The sequence below is a fragment of the Denticeps clupeoides genome, chromosome 20 (assembly GCF_900700375.1).
Source record: "Denticeps clupeoides chromosome 20, fDenClu1.1, whole genome shotgun sequence".
NCBI classification, from domain to species: Eukaryota; Metazoa; Chordata; class Actinopteri; order Clupeiformes; family Denticipitidae; genus Denticeps; species Denticeps clupeoides.
The window spans coordinates 6253602-6276975 of record NC_041726.1 but is presented as its reverse complement, the minus strand read 5'-3'; the positions used below and the strand labels follow the sequence as shown (position 1 = coordinate 6276975).

Sequence of the window (23374 nt, the reverse complement as noted above, 5' to 3'; positions counted from 1 at the left end):
ACACAACAGATCATTTCAGAGGCCTTTTATTTCATTTCAACAGTTTTTATTCCAAAATGTCCAATAACGTTCCACAGTTATTATGTGGTTGTTGTGCGTCCATGAAATGTTTGACTTCCTGTGCTAGTGGTGGCTTCTGGTAGCAAAATGTATTTATTTTTTTTAAAGAAGGATGAAGAAAACCACGAACATTTCTAACACAGACATGGCAGCAAATAAACCTTGTCCAGGGAACACTATTTTCTTGTAATTATACTAAACACTGGCACAGTCACAAATAATTCGTTGACATGTATGTAATAAATGAAAAAATAGCAAACAAGGCAAAAAGTTTAACATTTGTGTGCTAGTAGCCTAGTGGGTAACACACTCGCCCATGAACCAGAAGACCCAGGTTCAAACCCCACTTACTACCATTGTGTCCCTTAGCAAGACACTTAACCCTGAGTGTCTCCAGGGGGAGACTGTCCCTGTAACTACTGACTGTAAGTCGCTCTGGATAAGGCCGTCTGATAAAATGCCGTAAATGTACATTTGAGTCTCTGCAAAGCAGGGAGCATTTGACGTGATTTCAGTATTTCTCAATCTTGTCTTCTCTTCTCTAACCCCAACCTTAACCCTTAACAGTCCTGAGGGTTCATGCTGAGCACTTTCTTATCGTTCGCTCGTGTTAATGAGCATCTCATGAAGCGGCTTTTGATGATGGCGACAGTGATCATGGGTGCAAACATTTGACTGGTAATGTACATTTTATATTACGCTGACGTAGAATTCTGAATTAGCTGAATGCAAATTTTATTTATTTGTTTCCAGAACGTCTATCTAATTCATGAGGCTGGTGAGCCTGCAAATCAGAATGTTGGAGAACCTGGTAGGAGCAGAAGATTCCTCTACTATTCCTCCATTGGGAGGGTTCTGGACGCTGTTAATGGTCTCCTGCGTCTTCCGAGCATGGTTTATGTCAAATCAGGCCTTTCATGATAAGACTCACGAATAACAAACCCCCTTTCTAAATTCCTAAAATTCTCCAACACAAAAACTGTACCCTTACTTTAGAAACCTAGAAAATTTTTAAAAAAGTAGAACCAATTGTGAGCAGCGACCTACAGGAAGTGTGCGAGACGGCTGTGTTGTTAGAGGGCGATACGATCCCCGGAATTGCACTCCTGTTTGTTTTTCTCCTGCCCGCCGCTGAGGAGGATTGTGGGCAACGTTTTGCCCGCCGTGCACTTCAGTCGGGGCCGGGCTGCAGACGGCCTAAAAGCGTTTTTGCCCCGCAGCAAGAATCCAGCCATGTTCTGCTTCAAACACATTTCAGATCCTTGTTTTTCAGAAGCACAATTTTAAAGCTTAAAGATGAGCAAATGACATTTAAATAAAATGTTATACCAGCAGAAGCTGGACTCCTGGACCAATATATATATACAGAGCTGTATATCTTGGTCAGCAAACATGAACTTCCCGTCCATAGTATCTACCCTTAGTCTAGATCTCAAAGCGCGCGCAAAGAAAGCTGTACTTGTCGGGTCAGATTCTGTCAGGCTTGGGCCAGAATCCAGGGAATCCCCAAATCTTAGAGATCTAGTGCAAAGTGAAAGTGAAGTGATTGTCATTGTGAAACATAGCACACGGTGACACAACAAAATGCCCTCTGCTTTTAACCATCACCCTTGGTGAGCAGTGGGCAGCAGCGTGTGGGGACGGTGCTTTGCTCAGTGGCACCTTACATTTACAGCATTTACCAGACGCCCTTATCCAAAGTGACTTACAATCATTAGTTACAGGGACAGTTCCCCCCTGGAGACACTCAGGGTTAAATGTCTTGCTCAGGGACACAATGGTAATAACTGGGGCTTGAACCTGGGTCTTCTGGTTCATAGGCGAGTGTGTTACCAATAGGCTACTACCACCTTGGTGGGTTGGGATTCGAACCAGCAACCTTCTGATTACGGGGCCGCTTCATTAACCGCTGGGTCACCACTGCCCCCAATAAAGGGGGAAAGCAGCCTAATGGGTCGCCTATGAAACAAAATGCCACAAAGTCAGAGGTTCAAACCCCACTTGCTACCATGGTGTCCCTGAGCAATTCACTTAGCCCTGAGTGTCACTAGGGGGACTGTCCAGGGGGACCTGGACCAAGACGGCGGCGTGCACACATGCAGCGGCTGCAGGCTCCCCGCTTAGGTTCTACCTTTCTTTGCCCTGATTGTGGGTGAAAACAAGGCCAAGCTCATCTTCAGTCATCTGGAGTCGGATATTACAACCCGATCCCTGTTACCAGTGGGCGGTCCTTAACAAATCCCGTGACAATAACAGGTCTTGAGTCTTAAATTCATATGAAGAACCACTAGACGGAGCTATCTGGACATAAGAGTGCAAACCAGCGGCTCAGCGATTATAACTGAGCAGCCTGGCAGTCCTCGTCAGAAGGGTCCGGTAAATGTAGAGCACAACCGTGGATTTTCTTTTTCCCCAATTACCCACAGGCCCATAAATCATTGTGCAAAATGTCAGACGTTCAAAAATGTCACTGCAATTGTTATTTTGAAAATGAAATGAAATTTATTTCACGATCACCGGAATGAGAGTAGCTGCCAAATTTCTATATAAATACAATTTCATTGTAGTTACAAGAGATGACTTACATTTAACACAAAAACGGAAATGTCTAAATGAAAATGTGCACAACAACACATACCAAAGAGGAGGTCTTTGGGTGCATAATTTCTTGACATCATTTTTTCATCGTCGCAAACTCCTTCCTTCCACCCTGGTTCCCGGCAAAGTTGCGCACTCTGTGGATCTTGGCCAGTTGTGCCTCAATGGTCCTGCCGATGTCCACATGATCGGGAATGTGGACGTAGCGGACGTTGCGGCCCGTGACGAAGAGGTCGTCCAGCCGGCTGATGCGGCCCTTGCGGTCGCGGTACAGCACGCCGTCCAGGCGGATGTTCATGAAGGCGTCCACGTTGAGAACTCGGCCGCGGGCCGTGCTCTCGTCCCGCAGGTCCACCGTGGTCACCTGGCCGTGCAGGCCCTGCAGCAGGATCACCAGGCTATTCTCCGCGATCGTACGCTCCCGGATGGAGTGGGACACCTCCATTGCACCTGTAAAGAAAAAGAAAAGGCGCCCTTGTGCAACACTCCAATGCAACCTTGGGTGTTGCTGTGCTGCAGTTGAGCGCCATGGGGCTCAATAGAGCTGGGAATTTCAAAAAAGGCAACTCGTCTAAGCTGCCATGTTGTCCGGATTTTGTCGTGCATGTTAAAGAAAAGCTTCATCACTGACTGCAACTATAAAGGTTTATTCTAAATTCTGCCACTCTTCGGTTCCTGATTCGGTTTCATGAGAAAGCACAAGCCAGCTGAACACAGAACTGATCACGAAAGAACAAAGCTTCAGGGCAGATTCTATCGAATACTCCATACGACGTTGACGATTCTGTTTAACTTCGTAAGGACGCGTAGCACAAATGCACGACAATAGATAATAATAAAAAAAAAAGACACAACGCGTGCAGTGTGCTTCTCTCATTTATGAAACTCAACAACACGGCGAGACTTACACAAGTCTAATCTTCTCTCGTTCCGACCAGAGACCGATAAACCATCAATAACACAACTCTCCTGTCACGGAGTGAATCCGCGCCATGCACCTTCCGGGTGTGTTACGTCATCAGAGAGAGACGTGTGTTGGCGCGCCCTCTGGTGGCGATTATCGAGACAATCAGCAAATCGTACATATACATATACATATACATATACATATGCATGCAAGTACACTTGCTACGCGAATTCCTTTCCGACACAGTTATTATACATCAGCGAATGTTAAATATATTCTGCTCAGTAGGATTTGTACACATTTGCATTGCCAGGTTTACACAAAATGTATTAATTTAACAGCACAGCACTATTTCCCCCCGAGACCAGTGTTTTATTCCATTATCAGAGGTCGTCCATCATGGCTAACAGGTCTTCCCCTTTGCTGCTGGGCTCGTCCGGTCGCTCTCCGTCCTCGGCAAATTCTCCGGCGATCCGCGCCAGCTCGGTGCTGGCCAGCTGATCCTGAGAGTGGGCCAAGGCAGAAAGTCACACGGGAACTTCACAGCACCACACACCGCGATATAGCAACGGGTAGCCATGAATGGCTTTTGGCCTTCGGTGACATTTGCATTGCTTCGATATCTGTTCTGAGACAGCAAGTACTTTCACTGGACCAACATGTACATGCAAAGCAGCCGACCTCGAATCGGCTTGAACAAAAGACTAGAATATTTAAACCAGGGCCAAAAAAATGACAACCAACTGATAATGCAAAAAAAAAAAAAAAAAAAACTACAACATTGGGGCTGTTCACTGAGGTTATCTCCCGACCTGACAAAAGCAAGTGGATGTAAACTTTTTACTGCACCGTACCGTTGTGGCTTGTATATTTATCACTCCAAAGGGCTCCCCTTCCACCTCTCCTGGAGCGCCACTGAAAGCAACACAGGTGGCATGTCACACGACAGCTGAGCGGAAACGCTGCCGCACTCTTATTGATATGTGTTGGGAGCTAGAAGCTTGCGGCTCCTTCAAGGACCAGGGTTGGAATCAGAAGACTGACCAATTAACCTGCGCCAATGAACAGGAACTTACGTGCCGTCCTCTTCCTGGCCGGCGATGAAGAGGTTGACCTGGAAAGCCCCGTCGCCACTAAGGTTCCCCTGACCCTCCACGCCCCCCATCAGTCTGGCCAGAAGGTTCAGCTCCTCTTTGGCCATGGGGTTTGGCTCTGCGGTCCCCTGCCGGCAAAAGAACGTGTGACATTTACTGATCTGTGCCCTTCTGGATTTCGTGAAATAAAGAAAGAGAGAGGTCTGCATCTGCCTGGATGTAGACCTGACCTTGGGGTGCTGACTGGGGTTCATGGACGCCCCTGAAGTTTTGCCGTCCGCAACTGGCGTCACGCTGTACCTGTTCAAAAGCGCCTTCTTTAGACGCAAAGCCGATGCGATCGGTGCAAATGTAAGCGCACCGCGATATTTACATGTTTGTGCCCAGTCGAGTGGCCCTGTCCCCGAACATCTCGAAGGAGCCCTCTCGCATGGGGCTGGTGTAGGAGCCGCCGGCGGGGAACTCACGCCGCTTAACCTCTCTCCCTTTGCGGTTAAATATCCTGCAAAAAAAAAAAACAAAAAAAAAAACTTTCATTTGCACACGAATACATAAGAAATAACTGAAGCTGCACAATGGAGAACAGGACAATAACGACCAAGCTCTGGTTTCAGAGAACCGATTTTACTTCTACAAGCTAGAAATGTTATCGTAATTTACAGAGACATGTCCTGCGTGTGCTGAAGGGTCAGACGTCCTTTTCCTGCGAATACCTGATCAGTCCAGGGACGTCTGAGGCGTGGGGCACCGGCCCGGTGGTCACCAGCACGAAACGCCCGCTGGGGTTCTGCAGTTTGTCCTTCAGAAAGAGTGAAACCTGGTGGAGAGCAACAACTCGCGTCCAGTGAACCCGCGTCACCAAACCTTGATCCACAGCAGGACGACGTCCCTGAGTACGAGGCCGTTTTGGGGCCACTGCATATTTAGGGTGGTAGTAGCCTGGCGGGTAACACACTCGCCTATGAACCAGAAGACCCAGGTTCAAACCCCACTTACTACCATTGTGTCCCTGAGCAAGACACTTAACCCTGAGTGTCTCCAGGGGGACTGTCCCTGTAACTACTGATTGTAAGTCGCTCTGGATAAAGGCGTCTCATAAATGCCGTAAATCTCTCAATGTCTCATAGAATTATGCTGGATGACCTTTAACCAGACATGACCCAGTAAACAACCATCTTTAGCCATCTTCACGTTTTCCCACAGATCTGTGTGGTTTTTACATTTACAGCATTTACCAGACACCCTTATCCAGAGCGACTTACAATCAGTAGTTACAGGGACAGTCCCCCCCTGGAGACACTCAGGGTTAAGTGTCTTGCTAAGGGACACAATGGTAGTAAGTGGGAATTGAACCTGGGTCTTCTGGTTCATAGGCGAGTGTTTTACAAAACATATTAGGCCTCAATATTATAATGGCAACGTTACGGACGCGGGGCTTGTTGTGTAAAGTAAAGGCATCCGTGGGATCTACTTATATAAAAGTGTATGCCCGGCTTGACACGTCTTCAGACTGGCAGGTTGTTGGCGAGGGGGGCGAGGCTTTTACAGCGCTGACTATGTACACCATCCACAAAGTGAGCAGGTTTTTACGTTTGGAGCTTACCCGGACATGCATGTCTTGCAGGAAGGTGAGCAAGGTTTGCCGAATGAGTTGGAACTCGCCCTCAGACAGGCGCGTGTACGTCTTAGACAGAAAAAAAAACACAAAAAAAAAAAAAAACACACAGATGAAACACCTACAAAGGAATGTAGTTGCTGCCACTGCGCCACTCCCCCATTCGGAACAATGAAGAGGGGGAGCAGAGAAGTCCCGTTTACTCTGGCACAGTTTCCGGCACATTCTTCATCATTCAAGGGATAAGCTCCCACTGAACAGGTCGCACTGAGATTTGCATACAGCTGTCATATCTCACTTGTAAATTATTTTACTCGAAGCCTAATGAGTGTTAAAGGTCGCTTTCATGGAAATTGTACTTGATTTAACAGTAATACGAGTTCCCCTAGCCTGTCTACGGTCGGATCTGGAATTTGTCCCCCTTATGACATCATACAGGGAAAGGTTACCTCCCCTTTCTCGTGCTTTTTCCGCCCAGAGAATTTCCCACCCCTCCCCCTAAAACATTATCTCCACCGACTGTCATGGCTTCCAAACGTGCGAAGCATTGCGGTTTCTCAGCGATTTGATGTATAAATTAGCACAAATGTAATTTTTTAAATTTCCTCTGAAGAACCAGCGGCTGAATTAAAACTTTTTCTAGGAAAATGCCAACACGACTTGTGGTTAGTGAGTGGTGTCCACGGCGTCATTTCCTCCTCGTCCCAAGAACGATATAAAACAATTTCATGCCATGCCATGCCATTAAGAGTCTACCTCGATGAGCCGCCGCTGGACCTCGTCTACTTGGTTGACCGTTGCCGGGCTGTGTTTCACAAAGTTCCGGATGGCGTCAGTGTGATTGAAAGTGATCAGCAGCAGGTCCCTGGGCCTTGGACAGAGCAGCACTTGGTATTTGAAGGCCATGACGACCAGCTCATACAGCTGCATGGAGAGGGGAGGACAAAGAGTCGGTTTCTCTGGACGCACTGCGGTTCTCGGAGCGTTTGGCCGAGCATGGCTGCGCCGTACCCTGTCCATGCTGGCCGCGTTCAGCCTCATGATGGACGCATGGGCCAGCCGTGTGAGCAGCGTCCTCATTGCCCTGTGAGAGTAGAGGCCTTGAGGTTTCAGCAGCTCCTCCATGAACCCCTTACTGAACATGGCGCTGATTATGACGGTCAGTACTGCATGACGCAAAAGGAGAGTGAGAAAAAGTGCATGTAGGCGTAACAAAAAATGACGTCACTCGAATGGCACGTCGGTGTGACGTCATGCGACGTTTTACCTGTTTTCCTGTCTTCCTCGGACCACAGGGCTTTAGCGAAGGTGCAAAGTAGGAAAAAGTAAATATAAAATATGCATATAAAGGCCTGAGAGGGTCTATTAATGGAAACTAGTCTCTGGGAGGACCTGCTACGTGAAGGGGGACTAGGAGGCATAATCCGTTCTGACCGGTTCGATTGTCGGAAAGGTCCGGCGCTCGGAGCCGCTGGTCGAGGATGTAGAGCATCTCCCCACCCAGGTTCGCGACCAGCAGGGGAAGCGTCCGCGTGGACATGGTCCCGGCGCCGCGGGCTGCTTCGCGAGGTGCGACGGGAGGGACGCATTAGCAGGGGATTGTCCCGCATGCGAATAAAGCCGCGGCTCAGGGCGCCTAAGCGGCCTGCCTGCACCCTCCCTTAACTCGGTTAAAGCGACTGATCCTCCTCCCCCCCTCGAACTCGGAATTTTCAGAAATGCACAGAAATGCATCTCTCTCTCTCTCTCTCTCTCTCTCTCTCTCTCTCTCTCACTCTCCCCCTCTCTCTCTCTCTCTCTCTCTCTCCCTCTCTCACTCTCTCTCTCTCTCCCTCTCTCTCTCTCTCTCTCTCTCTCTCACTCTCTCTCGCTGTCTCTCTCTCTCTCTCTCTGAAACTGATATAAAGGAAATATAAAGAAAATCGAGTCACAGCGGGGCAAGGACACCCTGTAAAATACGGAATCAGGGGAAGCCGAAGAGGGGGGAGGAGATGGAGAACCTGGTGGGGTTACGGGAGAACAAGGTAAAGAAGGAGCAGGTGAGGAAGTTGAAACAGACCAGCAGGGGAATGGACAACCAAAGACAAGGACACACAGGGCAAGATGCAACGAGGAATAAAAGTTCAGCAAGCGCGGGAACCGAAACCAGTGGGAGGGGAGACAGAAAGAGGAAGAACATCTGGAGAAAGAGATGATGGAGGACATGAACAGGAGATTTATGGTTCCTGTGTATGAATACAGCGACAAGATGTCTGAAAGTTGAGTCATGGCAACTGGACTTTCTTTCTTCGCGGTAGAGACAGAACTTTGTCAGTCTGAGATTGACAAAGTTCTGTGGATGCAGAACGTAACGTCTCTACGGTAAAGAAAGAAAGTCCAGTTGCCATGACTCAACTTTCAGACGAATTCACCTGGATGACTGAGAATCTTCACAGACACATAGACCGGACGTCCTCCTGTACTTGGTGACCATCCCAGGGACCCACGAGAGCCTCACGTAACGGGATGGGTTTTAAACACGTAGCTGAATTCAGGGGTTCCGTTTTTCGACATGGAGCTGAGGAGGGGCATCCTGGATAAGGAGTCGGGAACATGTTTGAATCGATCACCTTCACGGGCGCCCTGATGACGTTTAAAACGGGGTGATCGCCACCGATGCCACCATCAAGACGATTATTGATTGGAATTTTAAACCATCCAGGCAGGCCGCAAAGTCAAGGGAGGAACAGGAGGCTCAGAAAGGGGAACTAAGAAGACAAAATACCATTGACGATATGCGCAAGCATCTACGTCACACTCACTCCAACAATGATGATATTTCCATGTTCTGAAGTTCCATCATTAGAAATTTCAGGACGCCTTATATGACTCAGTGCCAGTGGTCAGGTGACACAAAAAAAAATACAGAATATGTGTCCAACGTTATATAATATAATGAACACACAAATTTCAATCCAGTGCATTAAGGAAGTAAATGTGTGTGTTCAGTTGCATTTCAGGCTTATCTTTATTGATTCAACATGGATCTTCCAGAACAATCGTTTCTCATTTAAAGCCATTGAATCTTTAACCATTTATAAATGTTTTATTACATTCATAAAATGACGTTGACAAGTCATTACACTCGCTGGGTAATTTGAAAGGTTATTTCACGGTTTCTTTTGCTGTGGTGGAACAGTGGGCTGGGACGGCTGCAGAAGACAACAATACACAGCGGATGGTGACAGTTCACCAGAGGTCACCAGATAAAGGTCAAGCCAGTAGAAAGGCGGGGGTCTGCTGAAAGTCGGGGGATTCCCAATGGCCGTGCAGTCATGTGTCATTCCAGATATTCATTTTCACAGTTCCACATCTGCACAAAGCAAACAAACAAAAAATCATGCGACGTTACACTGACAGTGTTCCAAAGAGCTCAATTCTCGGCGTGTTTGGTTGCATAACGTCATCAGCCTTCTTTCTCACATCATGCCGACAGTGTTATGGATGCGGAACATGAATAGATAGCAAAAAAAAACGTTATTAACAACAAGAACGATTTGCATTAATACAATGAATACAAATACATAACAGAGGAGTACGGTGCATTAAACGTTAAAAATAGTTCTAATCTAAAATCAACTTTAGTTATTATTGAGTGATTTAATTCAAATAAATGTATCTCCGATGGGCAATTAAAGGCGCACATGGCAGCTGGATAAGCACAGTGTGTAAAAATGCTGTAGAAAGTTGCAAATTTAAATATGAACCACAAAATATGCATAAGACGTAAGTGTCTGAATATGTGCACTAAGAGGTCGCAACCTGCTTTCACCAGCGCCACCTGCTGGTGGGGCGACGCGTCTGCGTGGTGACGTCACAGCCGGGGAGCTCGTCTGTCACGGGAAGTCTGCGGGCGGCGGCGGCGGGGCAGATTCGGGTCCGATTAAAAGTTGCCGACAGCGGCGGCGCAGGCCAGTCGGAGCATGACGCGAGGAGGTCGGAGGTGGAGGTTTGCTCGCTCGGGTAAATGGTCCACTCCCGCGCCCCTTCATCCGCTGCTACTGCTTCTTTTGAAAAGAAAGTTTTCGTCACTCGTCGTCTCTGGTGACTTCGCTTTAACACCGCCGTGAAATATCTGCACTACGAGTGTAGATGCTGGTGTGGTGAGGTATTGTACCGTGTACTTACAACGTGTTAAAGGTGCGCGAGTGCAACAAAGTAACAGGCAGGCGGCTCTTAAAGAGACCGCGTCCCTTTTCACAGGCTGGAACAGGCGCAGGGCGATTGGGTGCGAATGAGATCGTGTGGCGGCGCGGTCCCGTGTGCTGTGGAGAGTGTTGCTGAAACTCTGCGTGTGTGGACAGGTGGGACCGATGCACACGGCTATGCGGACGGCGGACGTTGGCCTTCTCCCTGGGCACCACAGTCCGAGCGCCACCCTTGAGTTTCCCTGCTGCGACGGGATGGACTCCGGCTCGGGCCTCGAGGACCCCCCTTCGGATCAGGAAGAGTGTCGGACTCAGCTGGGCCTGTTCCGCAAGCTGGGGTTTTCCCCGCAACAGGTGCAGGCGGCGCGCCTGAAGCTGGGACTGGGCGCCGACACCAACACGCTTCTGGGAGAGCTGGTGCTGGCAGCTGGGGGACCTGAAGACAAGGCGCTGGCCGCCACCGGCATGCCTGTCCTAGTGCCTCGGGGAGAAAGTCCAAGCAGGAACAACACCCCGCCTGTCCTGGCTCTGGGTGTGGACGAGACCTCTGAGGACGATGATGCTCTGAGGCCGATAGTGATTGATGGAAGTAATGTAGCTATGAGGTCAGTGGGGTCACTTTTACATACACACACATTTTTAAAACTTGATCAATTTGCGCTCAGCCTGATTCGTACGTCTAGGTTAGTGTCGTAGAGCAGAGCGAAACGAACGACCGCACATCTAATGAATGAGTTGCGTGGTTGAGCTTACGTTTGCTTCCTCTTGGCCCCTCGATGGCGGAATGAACTTCCCCTTGAGGTCAGAGCAGCTCACTCATTGAGCACTTTCAAACGGCAGCTCGAGACCTTCCTCTTTAGAGAATATTTAGATGAACTTGTAACCTTCTTATTGTCAAAACTTGTGTACAGAATCTACAACGAGTGAATAAAAAGATTGTATTCATAGTAGGGGGTCCTAATGAACCAGAACTGATCACTTCGTCAATGGTAATTTGAAAGCACGTTGTAAGTGGCTCTGGATAAGGGCGTCTGCCTTAAATGTAAATGCTTTGCGCTTGTTGATGTAGATGTTGCTTCAGCTTTGGTCGTCTTCGTGGTCCCCCAATCTGGCAACGTAAGGAACCTAAAACTAATTTATCAGACCTTCATTTTCAACCCCGCGCACCACTGGTTGCTGTAGAATATATGGCGTGCGTATACAGATGTTTTTTTTTTTTCCTGTTTTAAAGCACTTGTCTGACCTCGAGGCGAAACTTTTTTTTTTTTTCCTGCCTAGTGTTTTTATTTGTTTAGATATTGTAAGAGTGGCATTGCCTATTTCAGCACGCTTAGTGATCCAATATGCAAATCCACCAACATGCAAATAGCAACATTCCTCCGTGGGCGGAGCTCACGTCTCAAACAAGCCGAGCAGCATTTGCGCCGTTCTGAACGGAGCTTTGTATTTTATGTGCTGACAGTCAGATGGATTTATGACATTATTCTTCAGTTTACTTTTGGTGCCTAAGCCGGTGTACCTAAGCCAGTGAAAGACACAAAGCCATGAAATAGACACGCCGGATACGGCTATATAATAGGAAGAGGTGGGTAATTCCCGTATTTCAGCGGAATTGTGATCCCTGCATCAGACTGACATCACGAACCACTTCCCTGTTTCTCGCCCCACAGCCATGGCAACAAGGAAGTGTTCTCTTGCCTAGGAATCCGGTTGGCGGTCAACTTCTTTCTGGACAGAGGTCACACCGACATTACCGTGTTCGTGCCCTCGTGGAGGAAGGAGCAGCCGAGACCCGATGTGCCGATAACAGGTGACATCCCCCCCGGCCCCTGAAGATGGAAAAGTGATGCCATAGAAAGAATTTTCTCTTTCAGCTTCTAAAAATGACCCCATTTACTCAATTATGACAAACAGTTGGGTTATTTGCAACCTTATCACGAGAATAATATTGCGAAAAATGGTCATTTGTGTTTGTAATTTAGTTTAAAGAGGAAATTTAGTTTAAAGAGGAAATAAAGAGGTAAACATGTAGGTTTACCTTTCAGAAATATGAATACTATTTTGCCCCAATGATATTCATTTTTTTTTTTTAGATTCCACAAGACCATGTCTATTCATTATTGTTCTGAAAACATATATTTTAAACTGCAAAAAAAAAATTATGCCAGTTCTCATAATGCCTGACCCTGCAGACCAACACATCCTGCGAGATCTTGAGAAGAGGAAGATCTTGGTGTTCACGCCCTCGCGGCGAGTGGCGGGCAAACGGGTGGTCTGCTACGACGACCGCTTCATCGTGAAGTTGGCGTGCGACTCCGACGGCGTCATCGTCTCCAATGACACGTACCGCGACCTGCAGGCCGAGCGGCCGGAGTGGAAGCGCTTCATTGAGGAGCGTCTGCTCATGTACTCCTTTGTAAATGACAGGTGAGCAATGATTGACTGACATATGGACCCATAGGTCATTTCTCTTATTAATGCTAGTTTATAAAAAAAAAATCTAACTCATTTGAAGCATCTTATCTATACTTTGGTAAGCTTTATGACATCCTATTAAAAATGGAACTCTAAATATTATAGTATGATGGAGAAGGCACATAAACCCCTCTATATACTCAATTAAATAAAAGATAAATTAAAATGAATACATTAATCAATGTGAAATAGTCCAGAATGAAATGTGTTTACTGGCAACAGGTTAATAGCTGAATGTTTCATTTAATTTACTGTCATTAATGCTGCCTGACAGGTTCATGGCCCCCGACGACCCCCTGGGACGCCATGGCCCCACGCTGGAGAATTTCCTCCGTAAGACTCCACGTGCTCCCAAGCGCCAGCCGTGCCCTTATGGTGAGTCAACTGGGGCATTTCATTCCATGGTGCGTTGGCCATTAACCAATAGCAATATAATCATTTTAATATTTGTCATGTGAATTTAGGGAAAAAATGCACCTATGGGATCAAGTGCAAGTTCAGCCACCCGGAGAGAGCAAAGCACTCCAATCGCTCCCTGGCTGACGAGCTTCGTGACAAAGCCAAGCAGCCCGCCGGGCCCGTGCAGGACCCGCCGCTGGAGGACGTGATGGAGCACAAGCTTTCAATAAACAACTGGAGGTCTCTGAAGAAGGGGCAGGCCAGTGAGAATATTCTAGTCCTCAGGGGAGGACCGCACCCCACCCAGAAGCACCTCTCTAAGAGGGACGATCAAATCCACACGTCCGGCTTCAGCCTAGACTCCTTTCCTAGATCTCATGACTCCGGATTGGGTTCCTATGAGTGCCAAAGCCCCGAAAGCCGTAACCACTGCGAACCCTACGCTGCCGGGAATCACAGAATGTCGAGACAGCAGTTTTCCACCCACGCCGGGCAGCCGTGCAGCTGCTGCAGCAGCCACTCGCACCTCAGCGCCACTGGCTCCCAGAGCTCCAACCGCCTGTCCTACCACCAGCCCAGGTACCCTTCATACGCCGCTTCCACGCCCCAGGGCGGCATTCACCAGTACAGCCTGCCTCCTCGCGACTTCCCGCAGGGACGGGCTCGACATTCCCAGCCTCCCTACTGGTCTGAACCCTCCGGGGCGTATCCCCCGGCCGGCGATCGGCTGCAGTGGGGCCCGCCCTGCTCCGAACCACGCCCCCAGTGGTCGGAGCGAGAGGACGTGAGGAAGAAACTCCTGGCCATCTTTAACGCCCGTCTGGTGGACAGAGCCATGGACATGTTCCCCCGCCTGATGGATCCACAGAGGCTTGCGGCCGAGATCCTCAGTCTGCAGGCCCAGGATGGCAACATGTGACTTCGTCTGGTCCAGGGTCTGGATCAAGGTGTGAAACAACCATCATTTGATCTGAGTGGCCTGATCGCAGCAGTCATGAAGTTGTTAATGATCCATTGCACCATGATTGTTATTTAAACGGAGATCATATTTAGGACAAATCAACTCCGACAGAAAGCAGTACCACCACAAACATAGTTGCTGCGCCCCCAAAATTTCGAATTATCTTCCATCCATGATAGTTTTTTGAATGTCCGTTGCACAAACAATTGGATTTCTGAACAACTTTATCATTAATATATATATATATATATATATGTTTTTTTTTTTTTTTTTTTTTTAAATGTCCCCTTTCATGAAAATGTCACTTTGTGAGATGATTTAACATTAATACGAGTTCCCCTAGCCTATCTGTGGTCCTGCAGAGGCTAGAAATGGTGATGTGTATAAAGAGAGCTTTGGTCAGTCTGCTTCCCTGTTCGGAGAGCAGCAGCTCAGGATCTGGAATTCGTCCCCTTATGATGTCATAAGGGGAAAGGTTACCTCCCGTTTCTCATGCTTTTTCCATCCAGAGAATTTCCCACCGCTCCCCCAAAAACATTATCTCTACCGACTGTCATGGCTTTCAAACGTGTGAAGCATTGTAGTTCTTTAGTGATTGCATATAAAAATTAACACAAATGTGTTTTAGTACTCCAGTGGGTTCATTTTATATTACTGTAAAAAAGTAAATGTCTGTGGCAAACATTGTGGTTGGTGAACGGTGTTGAAGACGTCTTTTCCGCAAATGCCTGCTCAACTTCTATAGGCCGCTCCCCTCCTCGTCCTGCCTCTCTCCTCCTCGTTAGTTATTAAAGCTACAGACAGCGAAACTTCGTGTCCTGGGGAAATCCCATTGTGGGACTGCATCGAGGCTGAATTTTGGGATTTTTTTTCCCCTGCATCACCTCTCTCAGAGCTATGAGTGCCGTTTTAGTTTTTTTAAAAAAGGAATTTTTCATTTGGAAAGGTCCCTCACGTACAGCTGCATTGTGCGAAAGTCTTACCTCAACTCAGAAGGCACAACTCGCACTCAAGTTTCAACTCGCGCAAGGTATTTAAGCAGAGCCGTGCTGTAGGTGTTTAAAAAGAGAAAAAAAATGTAAATGCATAAATAAAATAAAGGCTTGACTTTATTCCACTGTTGGCACCATGTGCTGTATTAGTCACCAGCAGAACTGCCTGTCTGGGAAGAAGAGTAAACGCCCTGTGGGTCATCGCTCCTTCAGTACGCAAAAAAAAATTTAAGATTAAAAGGGGTGGGAGAATCCAACACTGTTTAAAAAAAAAAAAAAAAAAAAAAGATTTAAAGGGGTGGGAGAATCCAACATTCTCCCATTGGATTTTCCCACCCCTTTTAATCTTAATTTTTTTTTAAACTGAATTTTTCACACAGTTGTGTTTGCCTGTGTTCAATGTGCCTTCAATAATGATCTGTATTGTTGGAATTTATTAAAAGAAACTGAAATAAATGACTGAAAGCCTTTGTTTGCTTTCGTTTCACCTATTGTGTTGCCTGCCTTCTTTTGACATGAAAATGCCAAAGTTAAGTGTGCCCTTTACAGAGATAAGCATCATCAGTGTTGGCAGATGGAAGTGATCGTCATTGTGAAACACAATAAGCGGTGACACAGCAAAATTAGTCCTCAGCTTTTAACCATCACCCTTGGTGAGCAGTGGGCAGCCATGAAAGGCGCCCGGGGAGCAGTGTTTGGGGACGGTGCTTGGTGGTGGTTCAGTACTCCAAACCCGAGCCCTTCCGATTACGGGTCTGCTTCCTTACCCACTAGGCCGCCACTGCCCCAATTCTGACCCCGGTCTGTCTGTTGCACAACTTTTGACATTTACTGCTGTTTAAGGTCTGCCAGTTTGCTCTCAGCTATGGGGAGTGTTCCTCTCTGCACCCTTAAAGCCTGTTTTATGGGTTCTGTGCTCAAAAAAACTGGTGTGAAGTGTGAAGACGCATCATCTCAGTACTGCCACAGGTTGTAATAAAAATCACAAATGAAACTCTAGCATGTTCCATACCTGACAATTTAGGCCTTATCAGGGCTCTTAGTTTTGTAACTCAAAATCTTTAGAAACCGTACGAGAATTGCTGGTGTCTCCCTCTTGTAAGTCGCTTTGGATAAAGGCGTCTGCAAAGTAAAGTAAACTCTTCAGTATTGTGCATAAAACATGCCAAGCAATTAACAATAAGTAGAAATCATAATAATTAAACTAGATATGACTGTATAATATAGATACAGTCAGGCAAGATGCATTAAAAGTGCAAGCTAACCAAAGGGCATGAGTGTGATCACAGGTGGACAAGTGTAACAAACCTAAACCATGGCAATATGAACGTGAACCGCTGCAGCACAGCACACGGTGACACAACGAAATGTGTCCTCTAACCATCACCCTTGGTGGGCAGCCATGACAGGTGCCCGGGGAGCAGTGTGTGGGGACGGTGCTTTGCTTGGTGGCACCTCGGCGGATCGGGGTTCCTTAACCGCTAGGCCACCACTGCCCTGTAAGAATGGACATCCCGGGAGCCTGCTTTTGCCTTGCATAACAGATGTCTGCAGGGGGAAGTGTGACATTCCTGTGTTGATGGTTGTGATGTTTTACATGTCTTTTGTCTGACGGTTACGTGTGAAGTATCAGCCGTCAGGACCGCCCACCCTCTTTGTCTTCCCCAAATGGGAGGCACCGGGGGCGTGACATCAGAAACAACAGGTTCTGATTGGTCAGTGACAACTTCCTGTAGGCCAGTGACAACTTCCTGTAGGCCAGGGGTATAAAAATCTGCTCATTGGTGGAAAAAAGGACCTCTGAGCTTCTTGCTCAGGGGTTTTTCCATCGGAAGCCGGAAGGTTTCTGAGTCTTTCTCTCCCCCTCTCTTTCTCTTCTCCCTCTTTACTCTTTCTTCTCATTTTTATTTTCTCTGTAACCTTGGTACCTTTTTACATTCAATATTCACATGTAACTACAATAATTATTTACCGGTGTTAATAAATTAGAAACTGTTCATTTTTAACCTCTACTGTGCCATGCCTCTTTCTGCCAGGTAACATCAAATTGGAGTGGTTGAATACAGTGCTTTGTGTGGAGGGAGAAGGAGTTTTTTCTACACACTCTATTCTCTTCTCCCACACCACATGGTCTTCATTGTTTTTACAGCCCCAAAGGGCACCGAAGTACGAGCCAGCCAGGAGTCGAACTTAGAATCTTCGGATTTGTAGTCGGACGCGTTATCCATTGTCCCTGCATATAGGAACAGACGTGCTAGACGTCCCATAGAGGGACAAGCTGGATGCGGGTAGAGGGAGAAGCCGAGGAGGCGTCTGTGTGTCAACATGGCGGCATCATTTCTGCTTTCCACGTAATGGCTGTCTTCAGAGCTCATCCTGATAAGCAGAGCGAACTTCATGTATCTGCATTTCAGATGGACTACGCATTACAGCGGACGTTTGAAGATTTGCCGTCTGATGGACGGCGTACTTTCCCTCGGGTGTGCGCTCCGTCGATCCCTTATCTCTTATCTTAAAACGCTGCATTCACCGTAACCACCAGCCCCGCCAAACAACCCGTGCACCTCGGCGGAGGAAAGTGTGACAATGATGTTCTTTTCCAAATTCCAACAAAAACCGCAGCAGCCGTCAGCATGTGACTTCTCGGCCTGCCCTGGATTGCGTGTGGTCGGGGTGAAACAAACGAATGCCAGAGAGAGTTCCGGATTCTGCCGTATCAGAAACTGCACTTCCCCTATCTTGGCAACTTCACGCCATTCGTCACACACGCCGCTCTGGCAACGCTCCCGCCGACTGGAAAGTGTTTATTGAAACTCTGTGTACCCCCACACAGAGCCCCCCTGTTCAGCTTTGGTTTTGAACCAGCCTTGTGGGAGGGGTGGGATGGAGTCTATTCATAATTCTGTATTCATAATTTGCATGGTTTGCCTACCCCCCCACACAGGACTTTCTTTTACTCCGCGGCTATGCCATAATGAAACTGAACCGGGGAGAATCGGTTGAATCTGACCTTTACCTAATTTATTTGACCCGGTCCTCGCAGAGGTTTTTTTTTTTTTATATTTTTTTTAGGTGTTACATGATATGACTCAACAGCCCTCGGTGTTGAATCTGAGATTCAAAAAGGGAGAACAGAGGTTCTGCCAGCCTTTCATTTTCGCGACTGCCCACGTCCCAGATCCTTATCATCGTTTTCTCTGAAACCTTCTGCCGTAGTCTTACAGGGAGGGAACTCCCAAACGTGGTCAAAAAGGCCACGCTAGATCAAATCAAACTTTTTTTTATAAAAAAACAACACAGTGTCATACAATGACTGTGCCATTAATATAATATAATATAAATATACAAACATACAAGAGTGTCTCACGAACATTTCACACAATCACTCCTTGTTTTAATAGTTTGGCACGACCAGCGATTTCTGTTTAGAAGAAAGGAGTGATCTCAAAGGCATGTATGAGCCCATCAGCTCAGCCATGTTGGGTGGTGCAGCACCATTTAAGGATTATAAAAACCATTTTGAACTTTATTCTGTGTTCTACTGGAAGCCAGTGGAGCGAGGACAACACTGGGCTAAGAGACTCAAATTGAGCTCACTTATTTTAATTTACCTAAATTAGACTAATTGAGCTGCGGCGTTTTGGACCAGCTACAGTCGAGAAAGAAAAAAAAAAATGATAGAGCGTAATAGAGTCATTTACATACGGTCATCAGTCAATCTTGCACTGCAAGTGCTCCTCACCACATGCTGTCAGGTCTTTTGAACAGGCGCAAGTTTAGACACGATCCAGTGCCAGAGTGTATGCAAATATTTACGGTATCATGGGTTTGTGTGGACAAGTATTTGCAAGTTTAACTCTATAACATAAATGTGATTAAGATTAGAATGCAGCCAATACAACCTACTTGTCACATTTGCCTTGCATTACCTTTAACACACGAATTAAGAATAATCTGAACTTTTGTGCTTTGTGCTCAACAGTGTTGCGTTCTGCCAGATGAATGATAAGTGTCTAAAGACACATGAGATTTGATTTGGGGTTGGTTTTCTAGGTAGCTTTGGTTTTCCACTGGGAACACAGGATTCCTCCTTTGGTTAGAAAAGTTGGTTTCCAAACATATGCAATATGAAAGTGAAGTTTACATTTGCATTTAATAAATGCTGTAAATGAAGTGATACACAGCACAACACAACGAAATGTGTCTTCTTTTAACCATCACCCTTAGTGACACGACAGGCGCCCGGGGAGCAGTGTGTGGGGACAAAATTGATCAGTGGCACCTTGGCAGATCGAGATTCGAACCGGCAACCTTCTGATTACGGGGAACCTTCCCTTAACCGCTAGGCCTCCTCTGCCAATATGTGCTGTAACCTGCATTTTGTATCATTAATGTGTCACCACAGTGAGTTCAAGTCATTATTTTGGGGGCAGTGGTGGCCTAGCGGTTAAGGAAGCGGCCCCGTAATTAGAAGGTTGCCAGTTCGAATCCCGATCTGCCAAGGGATTCCACTGCTCACTCAGGGTGATGGGTTAAATGCAGAGGACAAATTTCACTGTGTGCATCGTGTGCTGTGCTGCTGTGTATCACATGTGACAATCACTTCACTTTAACTTTAACTTTTTGTTCATTAGTTTACATATTTTTTTTAAGAGAAACGCTGCACCCTGCTGGCCAAGATATGACACTGCAGGCCTGACGTTATTTACATTTACATTTTTTTTACATTTACATTTTACAGAATTTATCCAGACGCCCTTATCCAGAGTGACTTACAATCAGTAGTTACAGGGACAGTCCGCCCGGAGACACTCAGGGTTAAGTGTCTTGTCTTAAATGAAACGGTAAATTGAGACTCTGGAAATTGAACACCTTGGCAGGTGTGTCTTCTAAACGTCTGTCACCTTAAAAACACGATTCATAGCGTGACACTGTCATATTGATATTATTCATAATAATAAGCGATCAGTTCATTCACGATGCATTGAAATGACAAAGATGACGAACGGAGTCACTGTGTTCGCCTCAGTTTCAGGAACTGAGTATATATAATGTATGTTCCGGTGCAAGGTTACAGCACTTGAGGATATTCCACGGCACAAGATCATATTGGGTTCAAAATATTCAGTTTGTTTTACTTTAGCGGCGGACGCGCCCACGCTCCGAACTACACTACCCAGAATGCATCGCGCCAGCGGGACAAGAACCCCATCCGGGCCCCCGGCTGCCGGAGAGCCATTTGTTGAGTAGCCGTCGTTTCGTCCGCGCCGCCGCCTGTAATGATGTAGGTCGGCGCCAGGTGACACGCGTGTCCGTCGCTTCGCTCGTGGGTGCGCCCGGCTTCAACGCGGACGTGATTTGCTGTGAGTTCGCCGCACTCCGGCGCGGCCGGCCTGGCGTTAGCCTCGGCGCTAAAAATGTTGTGCGTGTCGGTCAGAAGTGGCTCCTGGACTCGTCCGCGGCGCTCCGGTTGCTTTTCCATTCGTTGACATCTTGCTTCCCTCTCCAGGAAAAGCCGAGAACGATGTGGCAGAGCGTCGGTCTCACTGTGCTGGTCATTGTTGCCACACTAATATGCGTCCTGCTCTTCATGCTGTTCGGTGGGTGAGACTGTTCCAAACGTGCATGCCAACTTGGGTGCCCTGGGTGTCCTGTAATGGGCAGCAGGCTTTTTGGTTCAAATTAAGACGATCCTTTGATAATATGCAGCTTATAAATCGCATTGCGAGTGTTGTGCATGTCTTAGTAATGTTGCCACAATCGGAACAACTTTAACTTTTTCGCTCATTTCATGACCTGGAAAGTTCTGGACGAGCAAAATCAGTCGACAGCATTTATCAGACACCCTTATCGAGAGCGACTTACAATCAGTAGTTACAGGGACAGTCCCCCCCTGGAGCAACTTAGGGTTAAGTGTCTTGCTCAGGGACACAATGGTAGTAAGTGGGATTTGAACCTGGGTCTTCTGGTTCATAGGCGAGCGTCTTAACCACTAGGCTACTACCACCCTATGTAGATAATGTCAAATATCAGACAGGACTTTCCTCACCAACGGAAATCACAGAGAGCAATTCTCTCTGTGACATTCCGAAAACACAATTTTTGTAGAAATTGGTAAAAAAGAAATTATAAATATTTTCAGAAACTCTTAGCATTTTGGTTTGGTAATTCTCCTGAGAATCGCCCCACCGCATTGTTCTCCATGTGTTCTCATTCCTGTGCATTTAAAAGCAAACAAAAAAAGTCGTCTTATCTGTGTAACTGTGCAGAATATAATGGACGTTGCCGTGTTCTTAGTTTTTTTTTTTTTTTTGTCTCTGTTACCAGGTTGGTATGTGGTCTGGCAGCTCTTCCTGTCCAAGTTCAAGTTCCTGCGTGAGCTGGTGGGCGATGCCGGCTCCCCGCAGGCCGAAACTGAGCCGTCGGAGTCCGAGGGCGAACGCAGCTCTCCCCCGACTCCCCACCACAGGCCCAAGACCGCCCGCCAAAGGTTCACCCAGCAGGACGCCGCCTCGTAGACGCTCTGCTGCAGTCAAGCCACCACAAAAAGCCATGCATCCACCCCCCTGCCCACCCCACCTCCTAAGCGTACAGCTTCCTGTCACGATACTTCACCGGGCTGCCGACGTATAAACGCAAGGCCATCAAGTAATCCAACTCGCCCGTGGTATGGCCGCCTGTAATGGCGCCTGTGTTTACGCCAGGACCGCCGGCCCCTTCACCCTCTGAGGCGTTTAAGCTGTAGCCGGGGAGGAGGAGGGGAGGGGGGGGGGCTGTTTTTTATTTCGAGTGTGATGTGAACAGACGCCTGAGTCTTAGTAGGCTATCCGACAAGAAACGAATGGACGCCGGTCCTTCGGATAATATTGAAAACTGACAGTTAAGTGTCCATCTGGACAATTTTTAACACAGTCTTGTCATTATTTTTCGTACCTTGATGTGTTCCGTTACGTGCAATGGGAAGAGTGTCCTTGGTCAGATGACCAGATGATAACAGGACGGTTCATATCCTGAACACACAAAAAGGGTAAAAAAAGAAACTGTCCAAAACCTTCAGGGTCAGCAAACACTATTTATTCCTTTGGTGACCTGCTGTTTTTTTTTTTTTTTTTTGCCCCGGTGCTGCAGACTTGATGCTTTTTTTAGCGTCCAAAGGTTCCGCTGTGTGCCTCAGAACAAGAATGCTTGCAGTAGGCACCGCTGTAGATCTGACAGAAGTGTAAACTGGCCATACATGTATTTTCCCTTCATAAATAAAAGTGTTTTCATAAAAACTTGGATTGAATTATATTTGAATTGAATGATGTGTGGTGTGACTGATCTTTAGGCCACGGCTTATCGGTGGCCTTGTAAACCTGACGAGCTCCGAGTAAAATATGTCTTGGTCTTGGCCACATGGTGGCAGAATAGCGCTGTTTGACTTACAATCAGAAGCTCCAGGCACAGCGAGGTTTGAACCCGTGACCGTGTGTTCTGGTGCTCTTTTTAATGGCCCTCATTACCTGGCTGGTAATTATTTGATGCAGTTTGTGTCTAATTTACATAGGAATTGCTTAATTAAACCTGAACTCCCTCATTTCCAGAAGCATTTTTTATTTTTCTCTACCAACTATGAACCATACGTTCAGAATTTGAGCTGACTGTTCATGTACGTTGGATGGTAAAGTCAGACCTTTCGACCTCGGCCCACGTTAGTACGTGAGCGCGGTGCGAGCGGGACCGTCGGATGCCTGCTGAGGGTGAACAGGGTGAGGGCGAGAAGCTGAACGCAGAAGCTGTAATTTTGGAGCCTGAAAATACTTCGCAGGAAATGGCTGCGGTAAGCCAAGGAAATGACATCGCCCGCGCTGCCGCTCGCCTCGGGGCCTACGCCACGCACTGCAGGCAAACTGTGGTTCTGTCTCGGCCCTGGACGGTGACACAGGGCATCCTTAAGGCAGCACTTTATATATACCCTGTGACTACTGATTGTAAGTCGCTCTGGATAAGGGCGTCTGGTAAATACCGTAAATGTAAATTTTCATTGTGCGTGTGCGTGAATTAAAAAGAAAACCCCCACAAGAGTGCACTAAGCTTTGGGAAGAAC

General features: G+C 47.2%; 4 protein-coding genes across 8 annotated transcripts; 2 read left to right on the top strand and 2 right to left on the bottom strand.

The window, feature by feature from the left end:
- Positions 1 to 2539: 2539 nt before the first annotated feature.
- Positions 2540 to 3673, bottom strand: lsm10 (LSM10, U7 small nuclear RNA associated). Of its 2 annotated transcripts, none has more exons than XM_028964815.1 (2): positions 3567 to 3673; positions 2540 to 3171 (listed from the first exon to the last, which is right to left on the bottom strand). In XM_028964815.1, the coding sequence occupies exon 2, from the start codon at positions 3101 to 3103 to the stop codon at positions 2735 to 2737; it is 369 nt and encodes a 122-aa protein (XP_028820648.1). In that variant the 5' UTR covers positions 3104 to 3171; positions 3567 to 3673; the 3' UTR covers positions 2540 to 2734. The 2 variants fall into 2 exon arrangements, with proteins under 2 accessions (XP_028820648.1, XP_028820649.1); XM_028964816.1 differs by having other exon boundaries at positions 2540 to 3108; positions 3567 to 3672.
- oscp1a (organic solute carrier partner 1a) lies at positions 3521 to 8000 on the bottom strand. Of its 4 annotated transcripts, XM_028963651.1 has the most exons (11): positions 7709 to 7814; positions 7542 to 7571; positions 7286 to 7440; positions 7031 to 7198; positions 6263 to 6343; positions 5373 to 5476; positions 5033 to 5161; positions 4890 to 4959; positions 4642 to 4787; positions 4420 to 4480; positions 3521 to 4068 (listed from the first exon to the last, which is right to left on the bottom strand). In XM_028963651.1, exons 1-11 carry the CDS (start codon positions 7812 to 7814, stop codon positions 3949 to 3951), a joined length of 1170 nt encoding a protein of 389 aa, XP_028819484.1. In that variant the 3' UTR covers positions 3521 to 3948. The 4 variants fall into 4 exon arrangements, with proteins under 4 accessions (XP_028819484.1, XP_028819483.1, XP_028819482.1 ...); XM_028963650.1 differs by having other exon boundaries at positions 7031 to 7440; positions 7709 to 7998; XM_028963649.1 differs by having other exon boundaries at positions 7542 to 7997.
- A 2116-nt stretch (positions 8001 to 10116) lies between these two features.
- On the top strand, positions 10117 to 14552 carry zc3h12ab (zinc finger CCCH-type containing 12Ab). The gene is made up of 6 exons (XM_028964061.1): positions 10117 to 10276; positions 10618 to 11066; positions 12132 to 12271; positions 12654 to 12888; positions 13211 to 13311; positions 13401 to 14552. Exons 2-6 carry the CDS (start codon positions 10627 to 10629, stop codon positions 14252 to 14254), a joined length of 1770 nt encoding a protein of 589 aa, XP_028819894.1. The 5' UTR covers positions 10117 to 10276; positions 10618 to 10626; the 3' UTR covers positions 14255 to 14552.
- Positions 14553 to 20472: 5920 nt separating this feature from the next.
- On the top strand, positions 20473 to 22562 carry smim13 (small integral membrane protein 13). Its single transcript, XM_028964391.1, has 3 exons — positions 20473 to 20651; positions 20798 to 20888; positions 21616 to 22562. Exons 2-3 carry the CDS (start codon positions 20813 to 20815, stop codon positions 21804 to 21806), a joined length of 267 nt encoding a protein of 88 aa, XP_028820224.1. The 5' UTR covers positions 20473 to 20651; positions 20798 to 20812; the 3' UTR covers positions 21807 to 22562.
- Positions 22563 to 23374: the final 812 nt, after the last annotated feature.